The sequence below is a fragment of the Patagioenas fasciata genome, chromosome 1, assembly GCF_037038585.1.
Source record: "Patagioenas fasciata isolate bPatFas1 chromosome 1, bPatFas1.hap1, whole genome shotgun sequence".
NCBI lineage: Eukaryota > Metazoa > Chordata > Aves > Columbiformes > Columbidae > Patagioenas > Patagioenas fasciata.
Genome location: NC_092520.1, coordinates 173,609,311 through 173,636,663, shown reverse-complemented (window position 1 = coordinate 173,636,663; position 27,353 = coordinate 173,609,311). Strand labels below are relative to the sequence as shown.

The following is a 27,353-nucleotide window of genomic DNA, read 5'->3' as shown; positions in this document are numbered from 1 at the left end:
ATAACTTTCAGAAACCAGGAAACACAGAATAGGAGATGATTGGTAACAACATACCTTGGCTTAATACTCTCATACATTTTTTTGTTAGGATGTAGAGGTGAAATCATGTTCCTTGTCCACAGCCTGTTGGAGACATCCCTGACTTCAGCTTTTGACATCAGAGATGGCTATTAAGGTTTTTGACAGGAGAGGTTTGTAATGAAGTGAATGTAGCAGAAAATTAGTTTACCCTCCTCCCCCCCCCAAAAAAAAAAAAAACAACCCAATAGATTTTGCTAGTTCTTTCGGCGCTGAAATTAATTAGAGCATTTGATAATGTTTTCATGAAAAAGCCCAGAATTGCTAGCAGGCTGGTAAGCAGAAAAGTAACTGTGTTTTGGGTGACACATTACTATTCTGCATACTTTGGAGTGTTGGAGTGGAGACTTGTCCCCAGAGCTGTCCTAGCTAACGTGAGAGCCCAGGCTACTGGGTCCTCTGCAGTAATGCTTTCTCAGTTGGACCTTTTCCAGTTGGAGCCTTTCTACTTTATATAAATGCCTATTCATTGTGCTGGAGAGGGAGTGCTCTAGTGACTGGGCTGTGGAGGTAGTTTGTTTCTTTGGCCCAATATAAAGTAATTACTTATATAAAGGGAAATGACTTCAGCATGAAAGAAATGGAGAAGCAGGCTCCGTAGCCCCGAGGCTGTGGAGACCTCTGAGATGCAGGAGACATGGGAGCTAATTCTCCCTCCAAATTAGGCAGCGCAGGTTTGTTCTTGTTCTGCTTTGGACGCATTTGTATTTCCCAGTGACAACAAAACGTTTCATTTAGCATCCAGCTCCAGTGCTGACTCCAGGTGGGAGAAGAAGTGACAGCAGGAGGTGAATTCCCAGGGAACAGAGACCTGATCCTCAAACAAATGCTCTTTAACAAAGGATGAGAGATGAGAACTATAGAGACTCTGTGACAGGAAACCAGAGTTATTGCCTCAATGAAAATTTTTATAGTTTCCTATAATGTGCAGGTAGCTTTTTAAAGCTGTCTCCAGATCTTTAAAATCACTTGGGATTTTCATTCCTACAGTTTGTATCCCTTGGTATATTCCCCCTCGTCATTCGTTATACATTTGCCTTTATAAGCTTGGTGAGGTGTTTGACTTTTATATGGAAAGGGGAGTGTTTCCAGAAGCTAACACTAGTTGTGGTTGGAAGAGACAGTAGTTGTATTAAAATATCTCTCTTTTGCCATCCAGCTTGGAAAATAGACATGATCGAAGAGGAATCCAAAGTCTCCAAATTCCTGGTCCTCTGTCTTGTATTTTTCCACTGTAAGAAAACTGGCTACCTGATAGTTTGTCTCTTTCTGAGCATGAAGGCCTGGAGATCCCTCAGTCTGGATCTGATGTAAATGGTTCCCAAATGTGATTTGAATTTACTAGAAACAGCGATGTCCATATAGCTCAGCCCAGCTACGATCTCCGGGCTTCTCAGACTTTAATTTCAAACCAGCAAGTGGCAAGTTGGCACGTGAGGTCCCTTGACATGACCAGGTAGCATTGGGCTAGTCCTGGGCACCCCACTAGAGAACTGTCCCTCAGGATGCTGCAGGAAGGTGAAGGAGAGATGGTCAGGACCTGCTTCTTCTATAGCCACTGTGTCCCAGGAGGGAGTTGGTGTAAGAATGTCATCTAATTATACATCTTTCTACATCTTTGCCTGCATGCATTTAGAAGCATTGCCCATTTCCACCAAGGAAGATGTTTCATAAGAAAATATTGCTTGCATGAGGAAGCATGAAAATTGAACAAAACAGAGAATTAGAGGCAAGGTTTGCCCCTGCAGTCTATCTGTGTCTTTTTAAGTGCATATGGCAGTACAGAAATCCGTGTATCTTCTCTGATGCGACAGTCTTCTGTGATGCTGTAGTTTGATAGCCATGGCAGGACAAATTGTCATGTGTACCTACGCAAGGGCTCAGCTGCAACCCAGAGGCCAGATCCGCTGTCCTTTTGAAGCTGGGCAGAATCTTGGCTTTGGCTGTGGTGAGGGCTGAATTGACTTCGGATGTCTTCTCCATGGTATGAGACACAAGGGCTCGCAATATGTCTTTAAATCAGCTTCATTTCGAAGTATTATTGTTTATAAACTTGTTCACTTTTGTCATCGGAGGAACATCTCAGTGAGCTATTGCAGCATGGTCTAGGTTGCTATTTTGATGTCTGCAATGAATGCTGCACAAACCCTTGATGTTAGCTGCATACAATGGGTGTTATTTTGTCGTTGTATTTGACGATTTTCTTGTTTTTCAAGCATTAAATGATGTAATTGTAAAGATACCAACAGATTCATTAACATTTCTTTTGCTGTATAAGTTTTCAGGTGTTTTCTTGATCGCCTAATGTATTGCTTTTCCTGCAGTATAAAACAGCAATAAGTATAGAATCTGGTTGACATTCAGTTTTGGGATTAGATTGTGTTGAGTTTCCTCCCCCAAAGCCTCATGGACTGTGCCTGGAGGAGAAAAATCAATGACTCTCTGGTATGAACTGCTTAAAATGGCTGTATTTGGCATAGCTTGAATTTCCTTTTGAACAGAGTTTGAGACTTTTAAAGCAATTTAACGGTATTTTATCATAATCTGAATGACTTTGAAAGAGTAATATAGAACAATGGTTTAAAAGTTGGAGGATGAAACTTGATGGAAAATCGTAGAACTTGTTTTTGCTGTCAGAGATCCAGAGGGAGAGAAAAATAAAAGACCTAAATTCCCTTTTAAAGCCCTCATTTCCTTTATTATAGGATGTCTAAATATTTAGTGAACTTAAAGGAGAAGGCAGAAAGACAATGCTTGGTCCAATGCTTCTCCTGTGTATGACAAATCTACATATACTTCAGGTGAAGCCTGAGGTTTAGAGAAGTTTTTATGCAGAGATGTAACTTGAACCTTGGCTTTACTGAAATGCCGCATTTATCACACCAGCTAAAGCAATACAGAACTTTAATGAAAGCATCCAGAGATAGTCTGTTCAGCGAAAGATCAGCATAGCAAATAAAGAGAAAGCAGATTTTGCTTCGAAGCAGCAGGTTAAACTGTGCCACTTAATCTAACTGGAAATGAAACATTATACATTCAAACCAGTAAGTAGAAGAACATGCTGGGGAAGAACCGTATGACCTGGACCACTACTTGCAGTGCACTGAATGGGTGGTGCTCCTTGGTGCAAAACTGGTGGACTTGGAGAAGACATAATCGAGAATTGTCTCATTGCTTGTCAGGGTAAGATGGTAAGAGCCACACTAAGATTTTTCTTGGCCATAGCTGCTCCGAGTTGGCTGAGGCCAAGCTGACCTTTTCCATCTTGGCTGAGCTGGTCTAGTATATGCTGATCAGCATTTGGCAGAAAATGTCCATCCTTAGTCTGTGCAGGAGATATGATCAGGTGGTTTGGCTGAAGTTCCTCTCCTCTAGATGTATGCATAGGTCTGGACTTTATTTTCAGGCTAAAAGCATCCAAAGATCTTGCGGACCAGCCTCCTGCAAGGAGGACCCATGGGCATCAAGTAAGTGCGAAGTGTAGAAGTGGCAGAGGTATTTGTGTGCATCTGCCCCATGTGTCACATTTTCTGAACATCTAAAGGATGGGTACTCTGCAGTTTTGTGCTTTTATTCACTCTATTTTTTTTTTTCCTCTGCTCAAACTGATCCTGTTACTTGTAGCGAGGATCTTTGTGGCGGTACTAAACACTGTCATAAATCCAGGCAATTCACACATATTGTGGCTTTTCAAGTGACTTGGGTTGTGCTAAGCCTCTTCCCTCACTTCTTTCTGTGGGCACATGAGACTGGCAAGTTAAGCAGAAGACCTTATCTTGCTGCTGATGAGGAGGAGGTGGGCTGACATGGATCGCGAGAATAGGTGGTGGCAGGAGGGCAGATTTATACACCTCGCTGGACTTTCACTGGCAGTAAATTGCATTCCGGTCCTGAGAAAGCCTGGACCATGAGGGACTGAGGGCTGACTCATAAATTTATCTGTGTTAGCAGTACCTATGCAGAGGAGAGGGTGGGAGGGAGCAGCAAGTGCTTTGTTTTCCCCTGTTTTCTGGGCAGAGGGAAATGTGTTACAGCCTGCTGGGTGTGGGTAGACGTTGCCTCCCTTCACCTGTGGCCCAGAGCACAGCAGAGTCAGAGGCACAGTGTTGCAGACCCCTGATCCACTTCATTTAGACACTGCTGAGCGCAGCTGCCTTGTGGAAACAGGAGCGGGCTGAGCAGCATCTCCCCCACAGAGCTGAACAACCATGGCGGCGATGCATCAATGCTTCCTGGGGATGACTCTCCACCTGCCCCTGACCTTGCTGTACCTTCCCTTCCCTTTGGTCCTTCAGCCTCTTCTCCCCTTCTTCAGGCTGGACAAGCTCAACTGGAATTCATGCCATCATTCTGATCTCAGGGTAGCCCTGCAGGTGATGGATGTGGCTAGGGGGCAAAGCCACCCTGTCTCACTGCGTTTGAGCCAGTTTGGGAGCTATTGGAGGTATCTGTATGTGAGGGAGTTGAGTAGAGGGGCAAAGTAAGAGTTTTGGAGATTTCAGAGCGATGAGGTTTGGAGAAGGGGGAAGGTTTTTCTTTCAGCATCCTAAAAAACCTTCTTTGCACCAAGGTCTCACATCTGTGACTGCCCAGTGCTTGGGCAGCATCTGGGGTGCTTTGCACTAAGGTGGTGTCTCACAGAAAGGCTCTGAAGAAACCTTCCCCCCACCTCTCCCAGCCTTCCCCTCTTTGGGATGAAGGAGGGAGGGGAGCCTCCAACACCATTGTTGAGAGGAAGCTGATGTGCAAGGCTGTTAGGAAGGTGCCATACTCACTTTGAGGGTGCATGAGGGGAAAAGCAGTGCACAGAAATGGACCCCAGCAGTGGTACATTTGGGTGATGCTGAATCTGAACCTGCTCACTGCTCCCAGTTGTTCTCACAGGGCTGTGCACGGGTCTCCGGGGGCCACTGTGTTTTCTGAGAGCAGTAAGGCCTGACACAAAGCCATAGCACAGTGGTACAACGTTCATACTCCACCAAAGCTGAACTGCAACATTTGAAAACTCTTTGGCAGTTTTCTGTGAGGGACTGATGCTGAGGACAGGTGTGTGAAAAATCCATATTGTCTTGTGAATTTAGAGATATGCCTTGGCTTTACACTGATGACAAACCCCATGCCTTTTGCTTTGTGAGAGTATTTCCTTTGGAAATCATAGAGATTTGAGATATATAGCTGGCTAAGCAGTCATACCTCAGAATAGGATTTGAGGATTAGCAAAGTGGATAATAAATTGAATAGCAGGAGTTAAAATCAGACTGCACTCGTAAAGAAAGCAGAGATGAGAGGTACACCCCTGGAAAGCAGTAATGCCAGAAATGACACTGGGGTTACACTGGTTAGCTAATGAGATATGGGCTCACAATACAATGCGGCAGCAAACAGGCTGATGTGATTTCTGGATTGCAGAAACAGAACTATTGCATCTCGGAGCAAGGAAATGTTTTCTACCTATTTCTAGTCACGTTTTCTTCACGCGCCTGGTCTGAGTGTACCTAGGCTATTGAGTTCATTTTTACAGAACTCGGTGCCCCAAAGATGGCAGCAAATTAGAGCGAATTCAGTGGAGCAACAAAAATGATGAAGATGCTGGAGGGATTGATCTAAGAGGGAAGATTAAAGTAACTAATTACATTTAGCTTGGCCAAATGACAATTAAAAGGGAGATGTGATGACTGCCTTAAAGTGTGTGCTTAAGAATGTAAACACCGAGAAGAGAGAGAGTGAGGAATGGTTTAGTGCTGTCGGAGTGGCGGGTGGTTGGATGCCCGGTCTGCACTGCCAGGGGAGTTGTTTAGGAGTCTCACCAGAACCAAACAGAAGTAGTTGTAACCAAACAATAGCAGCAAACCAAATACAAAGAAGTGCTGAATAGATAGCTCAGTTCCCGCTGTGAAGAGGGGAGCGTGTGGCAGAGGCTATGGTACCATTCCCAGGGAAGTGATGGCAGTCTTGGAACGGCAGTAGCCCTGTGAGCTTTGCTACAAGCAGTGTCTAAAATTCTCTAGGAGAGGAGGGAAAGGATGCTGCGTTCCTGCAGGAATCCTCCCCCTCTGATCTGCAGGACCCATCGATCATTTCTCCCCCATCCGTTTGGCTGTGATTGTGTAGTGTTGCATCCATGTCAGGGTGCTGTGTTTTTAAAATGATAGTTTGCAGGCTGGAGGGGCAGCGAGCAAGGCAGACTACAGTGGATACTAAGTCCTGTAAGAAATGCTAAGAGAGCTAGGCATGTTCAGTCTAGAGGAAAGATAACTGTGGGTGGAAACCTAACTGTCTGCAAACCTGTAAAGGACTGTTATAAAAAGAGAACAGGGGCCAATTATTCTTTTTAGTCACTAAGGGCAGATCTGGAATAAAGTGGGCCCTTAGCTGAAGGTGGGAAAAGTGGGTTCCATATGAAGGAGAAGCCTAAGTGTCAACTAACAAGGAGGTTTGGAGGGGGTGGGGTAATTGCTGTGAGCGTAGATACCCAGGGATGACATTAAACACTTTTTTATCAGGGGGCAACACAGGCATCAGGACATGGATCTTTTTTCTGCAAGATTTCATATGATAGTCTTTAAAAGGCTGTAGAGCTTCTAAATGAGCTGGTGCTGCGGTGCTTTTTCTTTGCAGGTTATTTGTTCAGGACATGTTGTTAATGTTTCTGTTTAATTATATTTTCTTCTTTGATTATGGATCTGCTTGAATACTGCCTTTTGCAAGAGAAGGACTATGGATGAAATACACACTTCTTATTAAAAATGCAATGAGGAGCTAGTTCCAGCAGAGTGTGGATTAGCTGGGGTTTTTTCGCCCTTCGGTGTGAATCTTTTTGGAGGTATGAAATAGTTTAATTAGGTTTTTTTCTTTTTAAAAGAAGGGTCTCTGTGCAGTACTATATCTCCTTATTTTGACAGGCACAGGAAAATACCACGAAGCAGGAGCTTTTATTACAGTGTTTCTCATGCAGTTTTACTTAAGAAATTTTCTGCATTTTTTTCATATAAAGCCCATTTTCAGATGCTAGGAGGATATTCCATACCTGGAAATATTAATTTCCTGATTTGCTTTTAAGACTGAGTGCATTTCCAAGTCAAATTAAGAGGTAAGGATAAGAAACAGAGCCATGAGCCGGTGCAGTATCTCAGCCAGTGGCTCCAGTCTCTCTGGGAGAATGGCTCTGTCAAGCCTGACATGAAAAGCATCCTGAATTTATATTCTTTTGTGATAACTGTTTGGAGGGCTGTTTGTAAAATAAATGCTTTACCTTAGTTCCCTGTATGACAGTGACTGTATCCCAGTGACACAGCTAATTCCTAGGCAATTTTAAGGGGGTATTCAAAGAGTGACAGGAGCCCAGGATCAGAGAAACAGGTCTTGCTGTAACTTGGAAAAGCACATTTTAAGGCAAGGGTTGAAGCACTACATGCAAGTGGGGCTGTGCTGTCCTGGGCAACAGGGAAGGCTCATCTTGCAGTAAAGGCAGGAGGCAGGTCAGCAGGGTCCCATATCTTGCTTTTCCGTGCATTGGTTCTTATTCAGTTAATCAAAAGCTGTGGTCAATAAAGTAATTTCCCTTCCTTGCCCCAGCAGTTTGTTCCTGCAACAGTTTAGTGGTCTGGCAAACCCACGCTTGTTGCTGGTTGAGGATAGTGTGTCAGGCTGCCGACTGGAGTGACTGAAATGCAGGCACACATCTCCTTCTGCCTTGCCAGCTACAGGCAGTACCTTCTCATGAGCATGGCAACCTGGGGTTGGACAAGTCTTAAACAGTAGCAGTGTTTGTCAGAGCCCATGAGCAAGTCGCTCAGCATCTGTGAGCTAGGATGATGGACACACACACCATACAGCTGTATTCAAAAGTCACACCTTCTTTTGTGTTCGTGAAGTGCCCTGAGACTTTTCAGCTGATGATGCCATAGAAAAGTACTTACACTTGGTCTTGACTTTCAGAGCTCTACCCTTGGCATTCTTCAGTGTTTTGGCACTTACTGAAAGAAATAAAGCAAAAGCATCATGCAGAGCAGAAAAGCACTTCACAAAGCATATTCTGATGAAGTCAGCTTCTTGCACAGCTGCGACAGGGACAGGGAAGCAGCCAGAAATACAGAAGTGGGAATATGATGGTAGATTTATGTTGGTGGATACTAGTCTATGATGAGTCCTGCAAGATCTATGCCTAGAGAAGATGGCTCAGTGCTGTGTTACCTGCAAAGTCCTCATCCCAGACTTCCAAGGCTCTGCAGCTAGTGTTAGATTTTCAGATGTCCTGCTTGATGTGGAGTTTTGGATACAGTCAGTCCTCTGTGACACAAGCATGAGGCATGTTTCTTTTCCCTACACTTCTGTCTTGACTTTCTACTTCTTATGTAAGTATTTATCTATCTATTTATTCATTTTTGGAAGGCAACCACTGGGCTTGTGCAGATTATGAATGGTGAGTGGCAGCAAGTCAACCGCATGCTCTGGACTTGTAGAGTCCTTGGGAAGAATTGTACTCCTGTTGCTGGTGTATTGGATGATGGCAAGGAACTTGGTCTGGAGCTCTCTACAGCACAATGGAATGTTTCTACCTTTAAGTTAGCTTTGGAAAATTTAAAATGTTACTTAATACCGAAATAAATAAATAACTCCCCCCAACACCTTCATTCTAGAAATGAGTTTGTTTGAATGATACCAAATGATTATGAAGAAAATCTGTTTCCTTCCCCAGGGTATCTTTGAGTGGACATGTTTGCCTTTGAGTCAGAATGGAGTTGTAGTTTGAAACTATACAAGCTTTGCCAAGACATAAGCCTTCTCCTTTGCAAAGCTCCAAGAAGTGCCTGTTTGGGACCACAGACTCTGCTCAGGTGCTGGTTCAGGGACAACAGAGCTGACAGGGGCAGCAGCCACTCTGTAGCTTGTGTGGGTAGAGTCAGCAAAGTGGGAGCTTGCACTGGATGTGCAAATGTATGCACTTACGTGCCCCTGCTAGCAGCTGGCTGTCCTGTTGTCCCCTCAGCATGCTGCAGTATCAGTTAATGAGGTTTCCTCCCCCAAAGGGCTGCATACCTGCACATACCCAGCCAGCCTGGCTGTGCTCTTGTGTGCTGGCATTAGGACACATGTATATAGGACGTTCTGACCTGCTTCATGCTCGACAGACGGTAGAAGCTGATTGCTGAAGGCAGCTTTTGGTCTGCTCACAGATTGGCTTCGGGGATTACATGCAGGGAAGTGTGGGCCATTAGAGCTGCAGCCTCAATGTACCACAGTTCTGCGTGACTTAATCATGCTTGAGAGGCATGAACTGCATCATGTGTGATCTTTGAAGCAGTGTGTTGTAATTTCTGAAGAAGACACTCAGCATGTCCACCTTCTGCTTGTCTCTAGCTTGCAGTGGGAGCCAAGGTACATAAGCTTTGTCTTTCCTGTCACCTGTTTCTGCTCTTGTTAATATCTATTGACAACTTTTTTTTTCCCTGCGCAACGCTGCAGGTTGGAAAGGCTGATAGCACCCAAGCTGAATCACTACGTGTTGATGTATTTACTTTACCTGTTGCTCTGTAGAAGCCGGAGATCCAGACACTGAGGTTTTAATGGCTCCCTGCCAATCAGATTAAATATTTAGCAGCAATAGGTTCTGGGCATCACATTCCTGACAGTGTATTTCATGCATCATTTGCTGTAAACGTTGGGAGATTTTTAGTTACTGCTTGCAAAGTAACTCCCTCTCCACTCTCCCTCCCATCCTTAACTACTCTTTCAGCATCCCTCTCACTTTTGTTCTCATCCTCACTTTTTCTGCCCTGCTGTTTTCTTCCCCTTAACTTTTCCTCTCTTTCTCTGATCAATGTTCACTAGTGTGTGGTTGCGTACATTGCCCCTGGAGTGGGTATCAGCCCATGATGGAGGTGTGGAGGCACCAACTGCATCTAACTGAGCATTCCTGCCTCCTCAGAAAAACACACGCAAGTCAAGGAGGGTGCAGGCTGATGGCCTCCTTGGGGAATGGGTGCCTCTTGACTCAGGGGAGCATCCTGGGGACAAGAAAAGGCAAAGTATTTCTACCATCTTTCTTCATGATGCAGCTCATCTGCCTGCAAACCCTATCTGTCTTGCTGTGGGCACATGCAACAGCTGCTCTGCGATTACCGGGCAGCCTTTTTCCTTTTCAGTCCCATTCTGGCTGATGCGTTTTTTAGGAGAAGAGTGCATGGGCTCAGTCATCCGAATTGGAAGCATGGTCATGTTCCTTGCCATGAGGTCCCGTTGCCCTACCAGTTGTGGGCTTGCAGCATACTTCTGTGTCAGCTGTGCCCACACAACTGGCTGGTTCCCCTAGTGCTGAGACAAAGCCCATCAAAACCAGAAGTCAAATGAACGTGTTAAAAAAGAAAAGGTGTGTCTCTAGGTGAGGTTTCAGTGTGTGATGATATTTTCTGTACTGGAACACAGAAAGCAGTGCAGAAGAGCCAAGGACCTTCCTCCACTTCTTTCGGTGTGCTAGACAACAGCAGGATTCACAGCTGTCTGGCGATCATCTGAGTTTTCAGGCATGAGGTCTAAATGGCCCTTTAGGGGTGCTGTGTGAAACAACAGTGATCACTGGCACCTTCTGTGATTCTAAGCTGATACTGAGTTGGGGAGGGTAAAGTCTCCTGGGCTAGTGAGCTCCATAGGCAGGCTGGTGCACTGCATGTGTTATGCTGTAGAGCCTTCTCTAGAGCTTGCTCTTCCCTTTTCAGCTGTTGCTTGCAACTATTTGATGCTGCTCATTGTAAGCTGTAGTCAGGCGGTTTGACTCTTCATTATCTTGCTCCCTTGACTCTTTGGTATGTGCATCTTTTCCTCTGCTCATGCTTCAAGTGTGCTGCCTGCCTGAACATGTCATTGCAGTCCCAGAGGAAGCTCATGGTTCTCGCTGCCTCTATGTTCACTTTGATTTCTGCTCCATATTCTTCTTGTCTCACGTCTCGTACTCAGCCTCAGCTGCTCTCATGGTCCTGCGCTACCAGTCCAAGAGATGTCGATTAGTGCCAGAGCCAGGTTTTCCAAGTGGATTTCTCTCCCTGCTGTGACAAGTCTGAAGCCATCTGGTGAAACATCATCCTTTTTATCTCATGCTTCTGTTGGCAAGGGACATATCCTGTGTTCACACCACCACTGCTGTTGCACGGATGTGGGCTTGAGGACGTGAGGGAGATGGGACTGTGTCCTTGTGATGGCTGCCAAAGAGATGGTTAGAGACGTACATTGCTTTGAAAGCTGGGATGTGTGTGCTTGCGCATTAGATATTTTTGCTTATAAGAGAAGTGGTGGCCCTTCAGGTGGAGGGGAGAGGCAGGTCACAGTGGCTGGAGAACACGGCTCTTTTTTTGCTCTGCTGCAATAGGGACTGAAGCCTTTTTGGCTGGGAGTCTGCTGGAATGGGGTATGGCAGGCTAGATGGTTTGAAGCAGGTATTAGGACAATTGGGAAGCTGCTTCAGCAGAGATAAGGAGTGAAAGACACCTGTAAATTGTGTAAAGCATAATAACTAGTGATGGGCAAACCAGCCTGCTTAATTTCTTGTTTTATTTCTCTCCTCCCCGCCCCCACCTCGCCTTGCTCTGGGCCACTCCAGTCCATTCCCCTGCATCTGGTGGCTTATTTCCCTACAGATGTCATCTTGGCAGTAAGTCATGCCTGAGCACCTCCCTTGGGGAATTTGTGCACTGCCTGAGTGCTTTTCCTTTCCCTAATGCCAGGGCACCTGATGATTTTTTTTTTTTTTTCCTATGTATGTATACTTTTAGGCAATTGCTCTATATAAAGAAATTAAAATTTTATCAGTGGGGGAAGTTGTAAGGCAGATGGATCTGGAGAGACTGGTCCCTTAGCCACATGCGAGGACAGCCTGGGTAAATGAATCAGTCGGAGGGGCTGCACAGCTTGCCCACTAACTCATCTCAGCTCCAGGACTAGGAGCTCAGCCGTGGTCTGATATGTCCTCTGATCTCTTTAATCAGGAAAAGAGGAGTGATAAATGGGTGTTGCTTTTCATCTGGCCTCTGGATGGGGTGGTGACAGAGCTGTGCTAGGGTTATGGTCAGGGAGGTGGTTTAGGATCCCTGAAGCTTTGCAGGCTCAGGAAATAGTACAAACAAAAGGAAGAGGATCCCGAAAGCAACAGCATGGCAATGTAGTCACGTGATAATGCATACATGGCTTGTTTGTTCCAGCTTTTCCCTCCCTCTCCTGAGATGCAAATCACGGAGAGTGCAGCAAGAGACTCCTCTCTGGACGTGCACTGTGTTTATAGATCATGAGCCCCCTCCCGTGGCATCCAGTGCCTCACAAAGGTGTTAATACATGTGCAAAGTGGGTTTAAAATGATGCCACATCAGATCAGAGGGGCTTTACACCCCTCTGGCACAGGCATAGTGGAAATGCATAGGGCAAAGCCCTCCAGGAACTTTACTGTACCTGGATATCTTTGTATGTATAACAATGCAACTGCATGCAAAAATGCCTCCTGTCTTTAAAACAAGGTTCTTTCACAGTGTCAACCTGACAGGACACCAAAGCAGGAATCCAGCATGGATGGCATCTAGGGGCTGGTGTTTTGTTGTTGTTTTTTTTTTTTTTTTTAATTGAAAATGGTGACTACGTGGGGCTGCGGTTCAGCCCTGTGGCCTGGAGAAGTGTCAAAACTGCGATAAGAAGGAGAAACAAGGAACCCCCAAAGTCAGTGTAGTCCAGTGTAGTGTGGTGGTTTGTTTTCACAGAATGTTAGGGATTGGAAGGGACCTCAAAAGATCATCTAGTCTGTTTTCTGAACTTCATTTTAAGGACTGGGTGGTATTCGCAGCATATAATCTTTGACTGTTCAGGATGTCAGTATTGGTACTGTCATATACAAACAAGGATGAGACCTAGCTAAAGACTGCAGCTTGTCACTGAGTGCTTTAACTGGATGGTTATATGGCATTATAACCTCAGGATTGTACGAAAGCCCTGCACAAAACAGGACTGGCATCTCAGCATTATTCTAGCACTTCAGGATGGGCAGTGTGAAAACAGCCTTGACACCATATCCATTAAACCTCCACCTCCTGGCCGAATGATGCCTCTGCCTCCATCTCAGAAACAGCTCTCGGGAGGGAGAGCAGCTGCTCTGTGCCAGGGGCTGACCCCTGGCATGGCAGCAAGGTTTGGGTTTCTATCTTGGAAACTGATTTCCTACAAGGACCAGCCTGGATGTAAAAGGGATGCAACCTGAAAGTTGTCTCTACTCTTTTTTAATCATCTTCTTCCCAGGGCTGTTTTTCAGCTCACCTGTTTTCGGGAATATTGGGATTTAGTACCTTTAGGAACTGGTGGCATTTCAGGTCTAGCAGGAAAGGTGTAACTGGCCATCCTGCCAAGAACCTTCTCTCACTTGCTTTCCTCCTTCGAAGAAATACAGCCCTGTCTACTGTCCAAGATGAGATGGAGTGCATATATACTAATGATGTGTGTGTGTATATATATATATAAATAAGCAATAATTAAAAACCATATATTTACAAATAAATATATGAAGTGTGTATGTATATATCTGTATTTCAAATACACATACACACCCTCATTTTACTTTATACTTAATTCTGGAGTGGGAATGCACTAGTCTTTCAACACTACTCAATGGTAGTGCACACCAGGAAATGATAGGAACTGGGCTGGGTTGGGTTGGACTACAACATCTTTCCTGACTTCAGGACTATTCCTGTCTCTGTTCAGCAAAATAACCCCCAAAGCAGAGCAGTTGCTCCCTGTAAACTCATCAATGACAAGAGATACCCAGTGGCTGCCGTCACCCCCCAAAAACCCTTGTGTTTCTCCACACAGTGGAGTTTGTGAAGTCCAACAGAATCACAGGGCAGCAGGCTGTAGGCGGGTTTTCCAGGTGGGGAGGACGTTCAGAGGTAGAAACTTAGTTTTAATCCAAACTTAATGGCAAAGTTCCCTCATTCTCCCTGCAGCCCAGAAATATTGGGGAGCTACAAGTTCAGAGGAACCAAAAAAAGGGACTAACAACTGTGGTAAAACTGCCAAAGCTATTGGTTTCTTCTCCTGGCTCCCAGGGCTTGTAGGTTTTTCAGTTGTGGGACACTTTGACTAATGGTCTTTTCTGAAGTTGTGGGTCCTCAGAATTACACCTGAGGACTTCTTCTCTATGAATCCAATGTTTCTGACACCATAGCCCCAAGCCAGGACTCTTGGGGTCTCCACGTTCCCTGATGTAAGACCAGGATTTTTGTTTAGAGGGAACCAGAGCTCTGAGGACTTTCTGGCCACGCTATAAAAGCCTGGTGACTCTGGTCTGGCCACCGTCTCCAGATCTGTTTAAGCCCAGGGTCTGCGGGTCTCCACTTCGACTCACATCTAGGAGATCTTGTATTTTGAATTTCTGTAAGTGAATTAAGATTGAGCTGGACTTTACATTTCCACTGTCCAAGAGCTGCTGGAACTAGACTCCCTGGATCTGTGGCAGACTCACAGGGTGGATCTCTTGATGAAACAGGAGATTTTTAGGTCTAGATTAAAATTGCTTGCTGTATGGGGTTGGGTTCTCAGAAGAGCTGCATCTCCAGCCCAGACCCTGGAGGCTGGCTGCACGCTGCAGCTCTGCCTTGCACTCTGAAGATCTTCATTGCTATTGCTCTTCCTTGCCAGCAAGGAATCTGCTTTGGAGTATGTGAAAATGTGTCGCGAGTTGAGATATTTTCATGAGAATAGGCTTAACGAACTGGCATTTGCTGACAACATGTTGTTTCATCAGAAACTACTGATCAGCAGTATTTTGCAGTTGGAGTCAGCGTGGCAAAGTCGATATTGAATATCAGGGATTTTGCTTGGAAACGGACAACTATTTATGGTATTACAGCAATTCGTTTCTCTCTGCTCCTTGCTAAACTAGGATTTATTGTCCTGAAGATCTTGGACATACAGGTTTGAATACATTCTCTTGGGACCCTGTGAGTAATGTTGGGTATGATCTCACAAGAAAACATTGCTGCCTTCGGGGAAGTGCAATGGAAAGCAATAATAATATTCTCAGCTCCTGTAGCTTCTATCGCTTGAGAGCCAGAAGTACTTTAAATACTATAAATAATTAAACCTTCGAACTCTGTGAAGCAGAGAAGATGCGTCTCGATCTTTCTGATGAGGAGAATAAGGCAAAGGGTGAGGAAGAAAACAATGGTGTTTACAGTTTCAAAAAATGCTTATTGATTTTAGATGGTGGTATGAGAGATTAGAACAAGACTTCGCTTGTTGTGGTTCATTCCTTCTGTGCTTTCAAGATTTAAAGCCAGATACCTAACTGTGTGAATATAAGTGAGCCAAGAGGTAGCAAGGATGGACCAAAACTACAACAGTGCTCTAAAGGGAGGAATATAATTACTGTGGGAGCCACAGAGGACAAAAAATGGCTTACAGTAAATGATGGATGGAAAAGCTGAGAAAGGCAGTAAATTAGAGTATACATTGTAGCTTGAAGGAAGTTAATTTGCTATATTGAAAAATCTGGATTTTCTTTTAAACTAAGCCCTCTTATGCTGTGTAAACTGATCTTAAATCATAAGTAACTCTTGGCTACACTTTGTCCATAGTATTAGTATTTATTTACTGGTAGAGTAAAACCAATATAGACTCTTGTCTGGTTTTGGTGGTTGTACTCTCTTACTCTTGCTACTAATGCTTTTATTCCCTGTTGCAAGTGTAAGCTACAGTGACTTTTGTGTAAATGAGATGTGGGCCAAGGGGGTTGAGCTGCACCCTGAGGAAGTCCATGGGTTGTGAGGAAGCATGGGCTGGTATGTCCTCGTATGCATTGGCACACGGGGGAAAGAACCGCTAGGTGAGCTACTGGAAAAAATGACTGAAGCAGCCAGCGTGAATGAATTTGAGAGGCTAGAGAAAACAGAGCGCAAAGGAAAAAAATATATATGGAAATGGCATTCAGCTGAGACAAATCTAATCTGTTTGCTTGCACTGGAATGGAGCCTGTCCCTGAAGCATCAACAGCCAGTGACCAGCTGTGGCCCAGATGTGGCTTTGCCTGGGTGTGTTTCCATCATTGCAACTCTGTAAATGTGATAGAGTGCTGAGCAGAGGGAGAGGTCAGCGGCTGCTAGGCTGGGTCCCTCCAGCTGGGAAAGCTTTCTGGATGCTATTGATTGAAGATCTCAGTAAGATGAATCAGCCCTGACCTGTCATACAATCGCAGGCAGAGCATGGTCTGGTGCACAGCACTAATGTACTGTGAAAGCATATTGTATCCAGCAACTTGATGGCTGGTGCCTTACTGGTCATGGAACTTGAGGGAAGAAAGATAGGGAAAGGGGAGAGTGAAGTAGGAAAGGAAGAAACAGGAAATGAAGAAGAAAAATGAGACCACAAAAAAAAAATTCATTATTTGCAATTGTTGATTCTCCCTTTATTCTGGCTTTAGTGTTTGTTGTAAGGATCAAGTTTTTCTAAATAGATGAGCATATTTTGGGGATGCTTCTGGGTTGGGCATGTACAGCTCCAAACATCTTGAATATCACTCTTTTTGGTGTCGCACATTTGGTTTCCCTTGTTACTTCTTCTAGGTAGAAATTTTTTTTCTATAAGTAGTGATAACAGGGTCCTTTACTGATGATCAGATTGAGAGAAAGGGAAGGGATAAGGGACAAGTAATTACAAGGAAGGAGATTCACAACAAGGTTTTCTGCATAGTCATCCATTCTTCCACTATCCATCCACTAGAAAGCGGCCCGACCAGAGCCAGCTTTTGACCCTTCTTGGCTCTTATGGCTCTGGCATGCTAGAAACACCTCTTGGTCCCTCTCACTTCCAGATTAATTCCCTGTTTTAGTTCATGAGCAAGACTGGTGTTTTCAAGGTGTGCCTTGGTGAGTATACACCATTTTTCCAAAATGCTACATACCAGTGGAAATCAAGAGGTCACAAGGCTCCCAAGATAATGGCTATTTGCAGAAGGTGGCCCATCTGTGTCCATAGCACTGCGGCTTTGCCCGAGACCAGCTCACAGGACGCGTCTTCTTCTTTCCACTTTGCTACCTCAGCCATTTCTTTGCTTGACCCTTCCTGCCCAATCTTGGTGTTTCAGGCATCAGGCCTTCTTCTCTGACATTTCTGCTGTCTGTAATACCTTTATAAGGGTTTGATCAGGTCTGGTGAGCTCTAGCACTCTGCTTTAGGGCTGTTCTGGATTTGCTATAGTGGTGCCACAACGGACAGAGGCAGTGCAGCGAGTTTCTCCTAGCTTGCCCTTGCTGTGTGGGCTGCAAGACTGAAACATGCACCCATGAAGATCTTCCCTAAGGGACAGGTGGGTTTTTGTTTTAAAGCTTTATTCCATGTCATACATTATAACTGAGGAGGTTGGCAGCAAACTGGATGGCTGAATCCAAAATGCAGGTGTAATTTAAGGCTGCCTCCCTCTAGTTCAGATGCCCCTTTTGGGATCCTCGGTATTGTAGGGGAAGAAATCACTCAAATTCTGCCTTAAAAAAAATAAAAAAAAAGAAAAGAAAAAAGAAAAAAAGTTTTCTTTCCTACTTACGATATGTTTTAAGAAACTTTTATGATTTGGCCTTTACAGTGTTTACATCTGTTATTGCAAGAACTTCAGACTGTGTCTTGATGTGAGACTTTGAGTAACCCATGGGATTTCAGCACTGGTATGGTGTTTGGCAGCTGCCTTCAGGAGGCTGTGCAGCCTCTGTCTGCCAGCTCTGTGTTTTCCCTTTAAGGAAATGATGCAGGGAATGAACAGGTACTGAGTGAGGTACATCAGAGAGTCCTTATTTTTTAAATTTTGAAGCAATCTGCCAATGCACAAGATGTTCATTAAGGTTGAATTGAAAACCTCAAATTAATACAGCAAATAATGAGAAATTCTGAGAATGTACTTCTCCAAACCATCTAAGTGAAGTTAAACGTGTGTTTCTCATGGATATTAATGGATCGGAGGTATTTAAATCCCTGGCTTTTGGAAATCAGTCTTTAATGTCCTCATATTATTTATGTGCCATTGATTCCTGCTTGGAAATGAAAAATAGAAGTGGAGAATTAAGAAAGGAAGGAAGGGATTGCATCATGGATTACTGAATTGTTCTAGTTTGATTTAATTGGCAAAATGAGTGTTCTTTTGGGTGCAGTGTTCTGCTGTCTGTCTAAACCTTGTCTTGCACTTCAGGAGGCAAAGCTGCTTTCAACCATGCTGAAATCCCTTTGGAGGGGCTCCGCACACACAGCAACATGTCCCTCTCTTTGGATGATCTTGCTCTGAGCCTGGATCTGGTTCTGAGATGGGGCAGACGACAGTCGGGAGTGGGAAACGGTGCATGTCTTGTAAGCTTTGAAACCCTTGTTTCAAATGGAGCATGCATGGAGTGACAGCTGTGGCAACTGAACCCTCCAGGTGATGAGGATATTTCCATCTCTGGCAGGGACAGCCTGTCTCATCCCTCTAAACTTGTCCAAGTGGGATGCTGTGGGGGAGTGAGATCCTGGCAGGGGAATGGCGGCTCCAGCCTGGCTCTGCAAGACAGGCTCACAGAGAGCCATGGTTGTGCCAAGCCTCCGTGCCCTGGCATTTAGAAGTTGGCACTGAGCAATGCCAGACTGACCTGCTGTCTTGCTTAATGGCTTTTGTGTGTGTGACACTGACTCCTGCAGCTCTGCACGTGTGTGCCAGCCTGGGTAAGCAGGTCAGACTTGTTCCTGCTCTCTTTTGCCCAGCCGTTACTTTCATCCTCCCTCACTCATCCTGATGAGGACTCGTGGGGACTCAACTTACGAGGAGGGATGAACACAGCTGAACTTCTGCTGCAGCAGAGGGAAGTCCCAAGGGGTGATCAGATAACCATCTACAAGCATTTTCGGGGTGGAAACGGTGAGTTGAGAGGAAGAAATAATTTAGGCTGAATGAAGGAGACATTGTCAGAGTAATAGGATGGCTGAGCAAAGTGAGAATTTAGGCTGAGTTTAGGGAAATGTTTCTAAATGTGAGCCTTGGAGCTGTCTCCCAGCAGTGGTAATCCTATTGCTTGAGTTGTTTCAGAGCAGGTAGTGTGCTAAAGCAGATGGCATAGACAGCAATTCTGAAGTGACTGGGGGAAGAACAAGATTATTAAGCAGAGGATTTTAATTTGTAATTTATATGAATCACTTGGTGTTGGTCTCAACAGAAGTTTGCAGGCTGTGGCTGTGTCAGCTATCACCCATGTTATGTAAAATATGTGGGTGGGAGGAAGTGGGAAGGACACTGGGAACTTACCCTCGGGCAAGCTTACAATAATGAGATATAGTTCTTCATCTGTTGGGAATGATATGGGACTAATTGATGATCAAAGCATTCTTTGTACTGCCTTGGGTATAGGGAGAGAATTGCTCTTCTCCTTTGTGTGGGGCAGAAAAAGAGGAAGCTCTTTTTTACCTTATTCTTGGATACACCTGTTGCATAGAGGCAAACTAGCCTTTGGAGATGGGGAGGAATGAATATGTGATATATGGGATGAATCTGACACTGCCTAAGTCAGGAAGAAGTTTGTATCTGGTTTAATAAAGAAAGAACAGCTTGAAAGAAAATAAATAGAGAATAGCAGTAAATATATGTCCTGCTTTCCACCCAGTGTCCATGGAAGGAAAACTAACAGCGAGGTAATGAGAGAGCTACAAGGGCTTTGAAGGTTTTGGCTGGGGGCATGTGATGCATTCCCCAAGATAAAAAGGCTGACTTGGAAGAAATAAGGGAAAAGAAGCACCATTTTGTAAGTTAGATAGAAATGGATCTGTGGGACATTACAGGCGTGGATGAAGGTACGTGTTGGAGAGGGAGTGGTTGTGAAGAGCAGAAAGAAGATCTGGCCAAAAGGCTTTGAAGGAGTGTTTCTAGCACTGTCATAGGGACGCTTGTGTATCAGAATGAGAATATAAGTGATGTTCAAAACTAGTTAAAATAAACTGCGCCACTTTTAATCTGAAACTACTGAAATGCCCTTTTGGAGGTGCTCTGTTGTAGTCGCCATAATGAGCCATTTTGGTCCAGGTGCTGGATTGTTCTTGCATTCATCACTGTGCGTGGCACTTTCCATTGTCTTCAGTCTCTGCCTTCTTCTTACTCTGAATGTAAGGAGATTTTCTTGCAGCATCATTCATTCCGTTTAGCAGCACCTGAAGTGTGCAGGCACTTCTAAGACACATCCATCGTGCCCCAGATCCATCCTTCTCTTCTTTGTTTCTGTTTACAAAATTCCTGGAACAACAGGGCTGTGAGCCAAAAGAAGATTTATGGGCACTTATGTCACCTACCTGGTAAGCAGTAATACGGGGAACTGCAGTGCAAGAGTTGTTGATGTACAAGTAGCCCAGGCTGAAGGTGTGGTAGGACAATGGTAGAGCAGTGTTAGAATACAGGGAATGCTTCTTCGTAGGTGTACAATATGCAGCATGTCTGGACCGGGGAGATGGCAGTAACCATGAGAAAGGAAGGCTGTCCTAAGCTGAAACTGGGTTGCCAAAAATCAAGGATTTGGAGAAACTTAGGTGTAAATTATGGTGTGATTTATAACTTTAAGCCCCAGGTCTTAGGAGTGACAGTTTATGACGTTGCAATCTGTCCTGCCCCATTCTTCACATGGGTCTTCTTGGCTCCTGCAGTTTACCTGTAAAGCAGGTAGTGGACAAAAAGATTAAATATGCACCAGTCTACTGCAGCTGGTAAACACAGAAATAGTGTTCTTCTTGATCTAGACATACAAGTATTTCCTTTCCAGACAGCCCAGTATCACATCTAGTGCAATGTTAACTTCCCTAAAGCTTCTTCTAATGCACTTGCTATTCACTAGTGGTGTGTTGGATACCAGGCACAAAGCACCTCCCAGCTTTGTATAGAGTATCTTGCAGGCAAGACAGATTTCTTCCTGCCCCAAACTAGGGCCTGAAACACAAGGATTGCTTTTTGATTCATTGCCTGATACTGCTCAAACTGCCTGAGAAATGAAGGCAGTACGAATTAAGATGCTGTCAAAGATGAGCAAATACCAAAGGGTATGGCAACACTAAAGGTTAACACTGGGGCTGGCAGGACATCTGCCTATAGGTAGTGGTGAGACTGAGGGTGGTGGTGAGTCCTGGAACTGGGCTAGTGATCAGGGATGAGAGTAGGGCTGGGAATAAGCATTGCAGTTGGTGCAGACGCAAAATCAGCCGTTGAATTCAGATTCTGTGGCTTGAAATCCTCTAACTGGTGCTGGGACCCCACCAGAGCTCCCAGTGAGCAGAGCCCAGAAAGCACTGGGATATGAACTTCCCCATGGCCTTCCAGGGAAGTACAGGAGGGGAAGGCTGGGGGTAGGTGATGCTCTTTTTCCTCCAGTCTGGAGCCAATGTCCCTGTTAAGTTCCCTTTGCTGGTGGCACACTGTTCAAACTCCTGCTGCAAGGATAGTCTTCCTCCTCATTAGCAACACTGCCTGGAAGACACCTTTTTGCCCGGGACTGCAGTATTATAGGACTTCCTTTCCTCTTGCTTTCTTGAGTTTGGAGATAAGGTTTTGGGGGTGTGCAAATATCCTCCCAAGAGGCTATTGTGCAAAACTGCCCAGCTGGCACAATTGCAGCAAAAGGACGTACTAGCATCAGCACAGGACAGAACTACCCCCAAACTCCTGGGACTAGCCCAAGTTCTACCTCAGTTTCTTTATCTGACCTGAAGATTGCGTATCTTTGCTGTTCACTGCCTGAGTAGTACTTTATTTACAGTTAGCCTGGTTGAATGTACAGTGACCTATTTGTGTACTTCCAGTATTTTGAAATATCATCCAGAAATATCTCTAAATGCTGAGCTGTATTTTGCCTGTGCAGCCTAATAATTTTCTATTAATACTTATCTTAGATCTGATCCACATGAAAATGCAGTGTCAAATAAGGTTCTCATGATATTTTTAAGCAATCTAACCTTTGGTCCTGGCCAAATTCCAATCTGAATAATTACTGTCTGACTACCTACATTCCTCTTGCATTTTCAGTTGGAGAAGTTAACTTTCCCTTCCCGTTTTAACAATGATTGTGTAACATTGCTCTGCAGCATTAAGTAGATGCTGCATACCTCTACTGTAGTGGATATGTTTTATTGGTAAGTAAAATGAGATTTTAGAGGTATAATGGTTTTACAGACATGTTTATGCCTAAATATAGGTGTGCCTGTAAAACCACTTTGTCTAATGGCCTTGTCATCTATTATTTTCTAGGGTGTAAGGGATGATATAATATTGTGGAGTAATGTGTAAAGGATTTTACTTATTAGACTGGACTTTGGGATTTGCTAAATTTTCTTGGAGTGGCAAAATCACAGAAAATACTCCAAAAACTGTGTTGCCCCATGTAGCCACCAAGGGAAAAACCTGCCCATGTAAAATACTTTGTAATAAAATACACTGGCATGCTTTTAAAATAATTCTGGATTGGCAAAAGTAGACTCTAGCTATATTAAAGTTACCTGAAACAACTAAGGGCAAATGCCATTTTACAACTGCAGTCTTGTCAGGTGCTTGTGAATTTTTCCATGTATGAATTTCTTCATTTCTCTTCTTCACTGGAAACCAGATCATCACTCAGGAGGAGGTCCACATGCTGCCTCCAGTGCTTCTGGATTGGGTGCCTCAAACTTTTGCATTTGAACAGTGTAGAAATTAATGGATAAAACTTGGTGCTTCATATACAAACCCACATTTTCACAATAGTTCTGGGGTCACCTTAATCTGATAATAAGTCTGCGCTGGTTCACCCATGTCTCTACCACCACACATTTAAAAGGGACTTGTAGTAAGCCAAACCAGATGAGGAGAGAGAGGTGGGGCTGGTGCTGGGACATTTGTCCCTTTCTCCAACAGCCAGCACTTGCATGTGAGCAGAAGTGTGGGGAGGAGCTACTGCTTGTGAACAGAAGTGAGACCCAAGGAGGGCAGGGAAAGGACTGCAGCAGTGTGAGCACCCCTGCTGTGGTCTTTGAGCAGTTCAACTCTGCACTGTGAACCTGCTGCTGCCATGTGGGAACTGAATGGTGGAGACTACCACTTGGCCCTGGGTTGGCTCTGATTTATTGGCGTTCCTATGCCTTATCACATCTCTAGGTCTCATCCTATGAGGGAGCCCAGCCTGGACCTGGTACCTGCTGTTCCCCCAGAAGGACACTGGTCTCTGCCATACAGACCACCCAAACCACATTGTGAGCATGACAGAAGTGTTACATGTGAGCGAGAGATAAAGGGAGAGCTGTCTTCAGTGATACAACACAGGCTACCTAAGCATTACTCTGCCTGATCCGGAGAGGGCTTATGGCTGAGGAGATGCCAGGCTGGCTGTGAAAGCACTGATGCCCTCCTCTTTGCATCAGCCTCTTAGCCCTGTCTGCTCCCTGCACATCTGGCCCAAGCCTGAGGGTCTGGCTTTGTACTGGGAACTCTATCATCTTGTGTTGAATCGAAAATCTGCCTGGGGGTCACATCCCATGAGCTAAACACCCAACAGATTGCCACGTATGTGCTCTTCAGGATCTGGGCTCTTTTCTGCAGGTTGGAGGTAGATGCTAGATATTTATTGGTTTTGATGCAGGTGAAGAGAAGGAAATGTGTTCCTTGGCTGGCGTTTTTCTCAGTGGGAGAAGTCTGTTTGGGTGTGAAGGCAGACAGCTGCCATGATCGCCTGCATAGCTCCTGCATTGCTGCTATCCAAGCCCTGGCTTGAAAGGCCAGGTCGAGAAAAACCTACGCTCTACTCCCTGGGCATCACAGCTAGCCATTGCCTAACCAAGCGTAATATACTGTGTGAGACTATGCAGAGGGATCGCAGGAGACATATTTTAAAGAGAACAAATATAGCACTAAAGTGAGTGAGCAAGAGAGTGAGAGACAGAGAGTGTATAGAGTGCATTAAAGTTAATAAAGCATTGCAAGAGTGGGGACTGCATTTCACTGTGAAGGAATTTAATTTAGTGACTCGTAATTGGAGGATAACAGTCCTGCCGGAATGAAGTTAGCTGTTCATTTTGCCAAACTCTCAAAGTCTCTTGGTTCTCCTTGTGAACATCTCTCAGAAAGTGGATCCGTCAGAGAGTTTAGAATCGATTGGCACTTCACACCCGCAGTCCCTTTCAGCCTCCTAAGTGGATTTGGTTCCTCCGGTGCATATTTATTATCTACGTTATTATCTCTTATTTATCCGGTAATATAAATGCAGAATACATTCTCTCTGCTTAGCATGACAATGAGGGAGCAGGTGTTGAGCCTACGTGTTCTCCTGGTTAGGGCAAGATGGCCTCTCTTGCACCTTTTCCCTGCAGGTGGCTGGTTCCAGGCAGGACTGTTTCATGGACTTCTTGCCAGCCTTGTCCCTGCTGCCATGGCTTTCTGTTCTTTTGACAGAGACATGTATAGTAGCAAACAGTATGGAAGGGTGCTGTTCCTGGACCTCCAAGACCAGAGGTGTAGTGCAGAGAAGCGCAGGGCTGGGGTATTTATTTTGAGTGTGACTGGATGCTGAAGAACAGAGTTATGGACATGAATAGCTGAGCAGGACCTTTTGCACTGGAAGTCTTCTGTAGTTTGAAATGCCTGACATCTCCTTGGGACAGCAGCATGGCCCTGGGTTGGCACACTGAGCAGTGCTGCCTCCTACAGGGGTGTTGGGCAGACAGGGGCATGCTGTGCTGTTTTTGTGCCCAGACCAGGGTGGGTTCTGGTATTTATGGTGCATAGGTGCTGCAAAGTTTTATTCGTTAGTGTTTGTAAGGTGCCTTGAGGATGAAAAGTGCTGTGGAAATACAAACTGTTATTAAAAGGAGACTGAATAAAGAAAGAGCTAGGAACAGTTCTGCAGGGAACAGTCCTGCTCAGGCAGGGGCTGGAGAGATGACCTCATTGGGTTTTTCCGTTTCTGCTGTTATGATTACAAAATAAAGTGGACATGTTCAGGGAAATGATTGGTGTAACATCTCTGGCTGTAGTAGCCAAGGGTGAGCCTTTGTAAGATCTGTGGGTCTTTCTGCTTCCTGACAAAAATAACTGTCAGATGGGCTTGGAGGGAATGTCTTCCCCACACTGCACTGATCCAGTTTTGGCCATGACCTCTGGGAAATTTTGTGTTCCTGGCTTTTTAAAAAGAGATGAACCTTATATGTGTGAAAGGGATATGGCTGGCTGTACTACAGGTAGGAGCTGTGTGTGTCCTCGTGGTAGGAAGGTTGTATGCAATGGATACATATATACACACACATCCAATGGCCTTGCCCGTTTGTCCTCACTTTATTCTGGAGGAGGTGCGCTAACAAAGTAAAAGGGAGTCTTTATCTGCCTGATCCCTTCAGCCTCCATGCCTATACCTCCAGCAGAAGGTCAAACTGATCACAAGCACCAGTAATTCCTTTGTGTTGAGGGTGAACATTTAGACATGGGCTTGACATAAGCAATTAGTTTCACGAAGACAGCTGATCAACCATCAAAAGACAATTCTCTCTCTCTTTTGAATTGAGTCTCAGAGTGACATGGGACCTGAGAGATGACTTGATCCCGTCTTCTGCTGACAGCTGTTCTCTGAAGTGACTCCAAACTATGAAGTAGAGGCTGGTCTGGTCTGACCCCCTTGACTTTAACAGGTCCCCAAATGTAGCCAAAGGGCTGGGCATCAGGCAAGAAGGACTGGTGGGAGGAGGGCTAGTGGCTGAGGAAAATCAATGAATCTGCCTTGAAGGCTGAGTGCATGCCTGACTTGTCAATTAATCACTCTCCTTTCCTCTTACTTCCCCCCTTTCCTTTTTTTTTTCCTTCCTTACTCAGGGAGTGTAAGAGCCGAAGATGAGGTGCAGAGTGGAGTGCTACTCTCCAAGATTTTGGCTGGTGCTGGCAGTCCTCGCGACAACAGGGAGCGGGGCCCATGCCCAGAAAAGCCACCCGAGCATTGGCATTGCGGTCATCCTCGTGGGGACCTCAGACGAAGTGGCCATCAAAGATGCCCACGAGAAAGATGACTTCCACCACCTCTCAGTGGTGCCTCGGGTGGAGCTGGTGGCCATGAATGAGACAGATCCCAAGAGCATCATCACCCGCATCTGTGACCTCATGTCAGACCGGAAGATTCAAGGGGTGGTATTTGCTGACGACACAGACCAGGAAGCCATTGCCCAGATCCTGGACTTCATCTCTGCCCAGACCCTCACTCCCATCCTGGGCATCCATGGAGGCTCCTCTATGATCATGGCAGATAAGGTAAATTTGAGCTTCCTTCTATCGCATACTTGCAGATCGAAGCTTAAAACAGAAAGAAATATCTTATTCTGTGATCCTCAGGTGTAGTCTCATGGGACCAAAGGTCTGGGGATTAGACAGTCTCAGATTCAAAGAGAGATTAAAAGAGCTAACTGTGTGTAGCACCACTGAGAAGAGCCTATTAATCATGTGGAATTATCTGCAACAGAGAAAAACCCAGGAAGGAAAGGAACGGGTAGAAGAGGAAGAGAGCTGCAAAAGAATCAGTCTTTTTGTTCTTCCTTAGGAAGGGCAAAGAGCCCCTGACAATTGCGACTTTTTTTTCTTTTTTTTTTTTAGTAAAGAATTTATTTTTTCCTGTGTTTTACCTTTGAAGAGCCAAGGATGCTAGTTTGGGTTTATCCTGCATGCAGCTGGAGGACATTGTGGTATTTTCAGGGACGTTTAATACAGCTCTTACATCTTAATTGGAAAATAATTGAATCTTTAATAAAGCCATCCTTTCTCAGAAGTGTTCATTAGCTCCTGAAGTTAAATATGTGTTAGCTAAAGCAACTAACCAGTCTGAACCAGTCCAGCTCAGTCTTCATTTTTTCCACTGCACTACTTTGCTCCTTCCTATCACTGACTTTTCATTGTTTTCCCAGGCCCCAGCCAATCTTCTAGGGGATCACTACACCAACAAGCCTTCATATTACTGGTTTTGAACAGGGCAGGATGCAGAGAGAGCAGCATCTTTGGCCAGCTGATAAGTCTAAACTTAGAAGAGCCCCCATGGGGTGCAGCTGGACCTGATACAAGTATTCCCCCTTTATTGGGAAGACCCTCTTGACCACCCTTTGTGCATTGCAAAGAAGTAAACAGAGACACAAGCTGGCAGCCTTTTTGTTTTACAGGTCACTTGTAAGTGAATCTGAGACATTTAACTGGGCAGAATTAGGTCTAATTGAATGAAAGGGGAGAATTAAGCTGGCCACTGTGGCAGCTTTTTCTCAGAAAGAGATCT

General features: G+C 44.9%; 1 protein-coding gene across 2 annotated transcripts in view; it reads left to right on the top strand.

The window, feature by feature from the left end:
- The window catches only part of GRIN2B (glutamate ionotropic receptor NMDA type subunit 2B), a 205,557-nt gene that overhangs the window by 9,977 nt on the left and 168,227 nt on the right, over positions 1–27,353 (top strand). For both annotated transcript variants that reach the window (XM_065841208.2, XM_071801049.1), the window contains exon 2: positions 25,919–26,347. In XM_065841208.2, the coding sequence (XP_065697280.1) occupies positions 25,937–26,347 (411 nt within the window). In that variant the 5' untranslated portion in view covers positions 25,919–25,936. The remainder of the gene's footprint in view (positions 1–25,918; positions 26,348–27,353) is intronic.